General features: G+C 38.2%; 1 protein-coding gene across 1 annotated transcript; it reads left to right on the top strand.

The window, feature by feature from the left end:
• The first annotated feature begins 272 nt into the window (after window positions 1–272).
• Window positions 273–6,600, top strand: LOC131368795 (granzyme K-like). The gene is made up of 5 exons (XM_058414931.1): window positions 273–415; window positions 505–649; window positions 1,546–1,696; window positions 1,781–2,050; window positions 5,711–6,600. The coding sequence occupies exons 1-5, from the start codon at window positions 361–363 to the stop codon at window positions 5,879–5,881; spliced, it is 792 nt and encodes a 263-aa protein (XP_058270914.1). The 5' UTR covers window positions 273–360; the 3' UTR covers window positions 5,882–6,600.
• Window positions 6,601–7,253: the final 653 nt, after the last annotated feature.

Here is a 7,253-nt window from a genome sequence, read left to right as displayed (position 1 = left end):
TGTTAGGCTGGCCAAAAAATAATGAAGCATAATGTAACTGTGGTTTCTGTTACCAAACTGTTTACTACAGGTCACTCAGTCATAATAGATTTTAAAGTGTGATTTGTGATCTTTTTTTTTTTTTACTGTTGATGGTTTGAAACTTCACACATATTGTACTTGGGTGTGTTTTGTGCAAGCTGCATGCATCACATCACATCAAAAGCCCACGTGGAACGCGTCTATATCCCTGAGGGTATCTGCACCCACAATGCTGACCACAAACGACTCACAGTTTCCTCTAGAGTCTTTGCCTCATCCTCAGTGCTTTGCTTTCACTACTTATTATCCAGTCCACATAACCCGCGATAACAGCTCACCATGCATGTTCAACAGTCATCACTTCTTCTGCTTCTCGCCTTGTTGCAAGCAACAGGTAAAATTCTTCTGGTTATTATTTAAATCTGCTAACTGAGTCATTTTCTGTCTCTGCAATGCCACTCATTCCCATTCCATTCATTATAGCTTGCTCAGGAAGTTTTATCATAGGAGGCAGAGAGGTCACAAAACCCAAACCATGGATGGTCTCAGTCCAGATCGAGAATTTTCACATCTGTGGAGGAACTCTTATTCATCAGGAGTGGGTTCTGTCGGCTGCACACTGCAAAGCGTATGCAATTTTTTTTTTTTTTACAAAAATGCTTCATTCTGTTCTAATGTTCTGAAATAAATACTTCACTGTCTTTATGCAACTCAATTTCAATTCAATTTTATTTGTATAGCATTTTTAACAATGGACATTGTCTCAAAGCAGCTTTACAGAACACAAGAAACATAGTACAAAAGTCCTAGATGTTAGACAAAATCATCACTAGTGAGCGAGCCTGAGGCGACTGTGGCAAGGAAAAACTCCCTTAGATGGTATGAGGTAGAAACCTTGAGAGGAACCAGACTCAAAAGGGACCCTAATCCTCATTTGGGTGAGACCAGAGAGTGTGATTATAAATTATTATAAACACTGAAGAGTGAAAATGACCTTAAAAGCTTTAAATGACCTTAAAAGCTTTAAATTTACATACTTTACGGCCTTGAACATGACCTTGTACAAAAGCTGTACCACCAGCTCGGATATAGATAGATAAAGCACAGAATGTCTTGAACATTTGGGTAAATAACCCCAAATGACCTTAAGTAGCGCTCTACGTTTTAAATTATAGATATATTTAAAATATGGCTATTGTAACTTGTCAGTTATAGAAGTGTATAACTTGCACAGCTATGTAATGTCACTCTCATGTCACTCTATTAAATTCATATGCAGTTAGTTAGATCATGTTTAGGTGTATTTTCATATTTGTTTTCTCGACTCATTCCACTGAGTCAGAATCACTTGATGTTGGTATACATTGTAAAATTACTGGCTGAAACAAAAGAGGACAATGTGAGTTTCTCTCATGACAGGTCAAAACCCATTGCTTGGAAACTCTTAACCCTGAACACCTTTTTTCTTGGAGTGAATCTAATTTACATTATTCTTATTTTAACCACTTTCATACTTTGTTTCAGTCTTTACAAACTTAAAACAATGGCAGTGCTCGTCGGTGCTCACTCTCTGAAAAAGGACATGAAAACTGCTCAACGGGTCAACGTCCTGAGCTTTCACATCCCTGAAACCTTCAGCAATAAAACTAAGGTTGATGACATCATGCTCCTGAAGGTAAAGAACATTCTTGCACAGATTTTCTAGAAAACAAATTTTCAAAAACTTTCCATAAGACAATTTTATGCTATTTTTTTCCAGCTCCAGAGCAAAGTCCAGCTTAAAAAAAAAAAAGTGGAAGTGAGGACGATTCCCAAATCGGGCAAAGACATCCCAGCAGGGACAAAATGTGTAGTGAGTGGGTGGGGAACCACTAAGATAGAAACTCCAAAATCCAGTGACACCCTGCAAGAGGTGGAGGTGACGGTGATAGACAGGGAACTGTGTAACTGCTACTACAACAGCAAACCTAACATTACTGTCGACATGCTGTGTGCAGGAAACAAGCAGGGGAATAAAGATGCATGTTGGGTAAGTCACTGAGTCATTCTACACTTATGTTTAACCCCCTTTTGTGGACTTTGATATTCTGGGAACTACTAGAAGTCCACAATTCTGCAATCTTAAAGAGCGTGGTGGATTGTAACGTGTTAGAAGACTGGAGAGATACGTGGGAGCTAAACCAATTAGAGCCTTGTACGAAAGTAGAGCTAATTTATAGTCAATTCTAAACTTAACAGGTAACCAGTGCAAGGATGATAATATTGGGGTTATATCATTATATTTTCTTGACCTGGTAAGAACTCTGGCGGCTGCATTCTGGACTAACTGTAGCTTGTTTATTGAAGATGCAGGACAACCACCTAGTAATGCATTACAATAGTCCAGTCTGGAGGTCATGAATGCATGAACTAGTTTTTCTGCATCAGATACAGATAAAATGTTCCTAAGCTTGGCAATATTTCTAAGATGGAAGAAGGCTGTTTTTGTGATATTGGATATATGATTTTCAAAGGATAAGTTGCTGTCTAATATTACACCCAGGTCTTTCACTATTGAGCTAGTAGTAACAGTGCATCCTTCTAGATGCAAGCTGAATTACGAGAGCTTCTGTGTACTGGTTTTTGGGCCAATAAGTAATATCTCTGTCTTATCAGAATTTAGTAATAGAAAATTATCGGTCATCCAATCTCTAATATCTTTAACACACTCAGTTAGTCTAGACAAATTAGATATTTCTCTAGTTTTGATGAAATATATAACTGGGTATCATAGGCATAACAATGGAAACTAATCCCATGCCTTCTAATGATTTTACCCAATGGAAGCATGTATACCAAGAAAAGCAGAGGTCCTAAAACTGAACCTTGTGGGACCCCATATTTCACTGGCACTACACTGGACAGTTCTCCATTTAAATCTACAAAGTGGTATCGATCAGACAGGTAGGATCTAAACCATTTTAATGCCTGTCCCTGCATACCTATGTGATTTTGTAAGCGATCTATGAGAATATTATGATCTATAGTGTGGAATGCAGCACTAAGATCAAGCAGGACTAAAATCGAGATGCAGCCTTGGTCCGAAGCTAAAAGCAAGTCATTTGTAATTTTAATTAGTGCAGTTTCTGTACTATGATGGGGCCTAAAACCTGACTGAAATTCTTCAAGGATGTTGTTTTCCTGTAGGAAGGAGCATAATTGGGCTGACACCACCTTTTCTAATATTTTTGATATAAACGGAAGGTTTGAAATCGGTCTGTAATTTGATATTTCATCAGGGTCTAGTTTCGGTTTCTTAAGAAGAGGCTTAATAACTGCTAACTTAAGAGATTTTGGGACATGACCTAGATATAACGAGGAGTTAATAATATTGAGAAGAGGCTGTCCAGCTGCATGTATCACTTCTTTCAGCAATCTAGTTGGAATTGGATCTAACCAACACGTTGTTGATTTAGCCGTGGTGATAAGTTTAACTAGCTCTTCCTGCCCTATGCTGGTAAAGCATTGTAGCTTTAAGTGTGGAGCTATAGGCTGGTCTGGATCACCGGATGCCATCAAAGGTTGAACATCCGATATTTTGTTCCTGATACTATCAATTTTTTTAGTCCTCACTACTAAACTGTGCTGAAATAATCTCTCCAGGAATCTGATGCTTTGTTAGTTTAGCCACTGTACTAAATAAGAATCTGGGATTGTTCTGGTTTATTTCTATCAGATTGCTCAGATTCACAGCCCTAGCAGCTTTTAGAGCAATTCTAAAAACGCAATTCTAAAAACTTCTAATTTGGTTTTTCTCCACTTTCGGTCAAGGTTACGGGTTGCTCTCTAGAGGGCGTGAGTATGACTATTGTACCATGGTGCAGGTGTTTTATCTCTGACCTTTTTTAGTCGGATGGGGGCAACAGTGTCTAGTGTGCTGGTAAAAATAGTGCCTATGCTGTTGGTTACTTCATCTAGATCATCTGCATTTAGGGATCTAGTAAGAAGTTGAGACACATCTGGCAGATTGTTTGTAAATCTGTCTATAGTGGTCTGAGTTATAGTTCTACCAAGTTTATAACCTGGAGAGACCTGTCTAATATGTTCTACAGGTAGAGTGTACATTAAGAGGTGATGGTCTGTGATGTCATCGCTTTGAGGTAGAACGGTTATACCAGAAACATCAGTCCCATGTGATATACCTAAGTCTAGTGTATGATTAAAACGATGAGTCCTAACGCATTGTTAGCACTGTCTACATGAATGTTAAAGTCTCCTACAATTAACACTTTGTCAAAACTGATCAAAAGATCTGAGAGTAAATGTGAAAACTCACTGTAGGGCCCTGGGGGTCTATACACGGTGGCCAGAGCAAGATATAGTAGGGATTTTTTATGCATGTCTGAGAGTGCAACATTAAGGACAAGCACTTCGAATGAGTTAAGCCTGGGTCCTGTTTTCTGAGTAACAGTAAGAGAATTATTATGGATGGTTGCAACACCACCTCCATCTGACGGGGCTCATGCTTATATGAATATCCTGATGGAGTAGACTCATTTAGGCCAATGTATTCATTTGGTCTAAGCCAGGATTCAGTAAGACAGAGTGCGTCATAATCTGAGGTCATTTCATTAATAAAAAGTGCTTCCGGTGCAAGGGATCTAATGTTTAGAAGCCCAAATTTAAGAAATTGTTTTTCTTTACTTTTTTGGCCTTTTTCAGGTTTAATTGTGATAAGATTATTTCGAGAGTTATTAACAAATGTATCCTTTAATCTCACTAATTGGGGAACAGACACAGTTTCTATATGACGAGCTATGTGTGAACTTGTATTAGTCTGGCGAGTTGAACAGTAGCTATTATAGATGTAATCTGAGGAATAACTTACCAGTCAGATGGTGCGCAGTGTCCTGGATATGTTGTCCGAGAGGACTGCTGCTCCAGCTCTGCTTGGGTGCAGGCCATTGTAACGGTAGAGCCTAGAACGCTCCCAGAAAACATTCCAATTATCAACAAATGGTATTTTCTGTTCTTGACACCAAGACTGTAACCATTCATTAAATGCAAATAGCCTACTGAACATTTCGATTCCTCGCTGGAACGTGGGAAGTGGTCCTGACACGATGATTCTCGTAGGGGGCGATGTGGTGTGACCCTTCTCCACCAGGTTCCTGAAGTCCTTCTTCAGGATCTCCATCTGCCTCAGCCTGATGTCGTTCATGCCAGCATGGAGGACCACAGCTCCGATGTTCTTGGTGAGGATCGCGGGTACCTGCGCAGCGACATCAAGAACACGAGCACCAGGAGGAGCTGCAGTTTTGGAGATGCTCTGATCCAGTCGTCCAGCCATCACAATTGTCAAACTCGCTCTAATCCTTACGCTTGCCCATTTTTCCTGCTTCTAAAACATCAACTTTGAGGACAAAATGTTCACTTGTTGCCTAATATATCCCACCCACTAACAGGTGCCATGATGAGGAGATAATCACTCTTATTCACTTCACCATAATGTTATGCGTGATCAGTGTAAACCTGTGTTTACTGATAGATAATAATGTGTTAATAGCTTTAGCTCAAGTCTCTTCCGAGGCTCATGAAAGTAATGATTATTCTGGCCTCATAGAATAGAATTTTTAGTTTCTGATTTAGGTGAAAAATAAGACACCTTACAGCATACAGAGAAACTAATTGAGTCTTCTTGTATTATCAGGGGGATTCTGGTGGACCTCTGGAGTGTCAGAAAAGCATTGTGGGTCTGGTGTCAGGAGGAAATGGCTGTGGCAATCCCAAAAAACCTGGTGTCTACACTCTTCTCTCTAAGAGACACATTTCCTGGATTAACAAAACCCTTAAAAAGCATTCCAACATCACAGAGGTTTAGATACATGTTTATAAATGCTTGCAGGATATAGGTTTTAAAAAGCCTTGTTTATTTTTGAAGATGTCAGTGACTTTACCTTTTTGTTCATAATTTGTAGATAACTGTCTTAAGTCTGCTTGTGACATTTTACAACTCCACAATACTTATTGTTCAGACAACACTGTAGGATGAGTTGCCCATAAATCTCTATTATTTGCTAGAAATATTGGCTTTGTCATTCCTGTTAAAAACTAAAGACATGCCTTTGCTAAACAATGAGTTTCATTAGAAATTCTGAGCAATACGGAAACAACCACATTAACAGGACACAGTGGGTCAGGAGCAAAACACTGTGTGTGCATGTGCATTATAGGAAAATAATCACCATTATCATGCCAAAGAAACAGCACACTGCCGAATGTTTTACTGGCCTGACAGCACAGCAATTTGCCAACTAGAGCAATGATTTATTTTTCTTAAAATACATGTAATCCATGTATAGTTATATTTAACATTTCAGAATTTCTCTTGTTTTTCCTCTTGATTGAAGTTATTAAAATAATTTCTTATAAACAGAACAATAAAAGAAGATTTTCCTGTATTAGAAAAATTCAACTTTTGTTCAACTTTTGTTATTTTATTCTTTTAAAAATGTGCAAAGGTTTGTGTAAAAGCATGTGTATGTGCATGAGCTCTTACTTATTGGAACAATAAATAAATAAATATGTGTTGCAGCTACACCACTGTCTCTAGATCCATTTTCCACTGCAGTGTAAAAGAGTTTAGCGTAGTTTGTGGAGCATAGCAGTTTTGTTTGTTGAGGGTTTACCCTTGGGTGCATTCTGACAATCCTTTCACTAGATCATGCTAAGACCCAAAAACAAACAAGGCGAAGCCTCCTGCTGGCAGCACATGGCCAATTTCAGACACCCACAGAGCAGCTGAGAACATGAGCAGCCTAAAAAAGTGATGTATTCTGTGGAATTCTTCCACTGGGCTCAAAGTAAAAAAACACAAAAACAGTTTGGGAAAAATCCTCCACATGGAGAAACAATTTCCTAACAACCTTCTGGAATGGTGAATTTTATTGCTTGTGTTTAGTACATTTATTTTTTCTTTCTTACTGAAAGCTCGTTGCTGTTGAATGAATCGCAATGTGAATATAAATTCTCATAATGAATATGACATGTTTGTCGATCGTCATTCAAATGAAGAAAATAATGCAAATATGTACTTTTCAAAACATGTGAGCGATATACTGTATGCTTACACACAGAAAAATTCAAAAGTTATAGTTTAATTATATTTTTAAAATATTAAGCAATGGTCATAATATTATATTACAATGTAGCCACTTAAACAGGAATAACTACTCATTAATGCAGTTATCTAA

This window comes from Hemibagrus wyckioides, linkage group LG18, assembly GCF_019097595.1.
Source record: "Hemibagrus wyckioides isolate EC202008001 linkage group LG18, SWU_Hwy_1.0, whole genome shotgun sequence".
Classification (NCBI taxonomy): domain Eukaryota; kingdom Metazoa; phylum Chordata; class Actinopteri; order Siluriformes; family Bagridae; genus Hemibagrus; species Hemibagrus wyckioides.
Note: the sequence above shows the minus strand (reverse complement) of the source record. Positions and strands in the feature narration are given on the sequence as shown.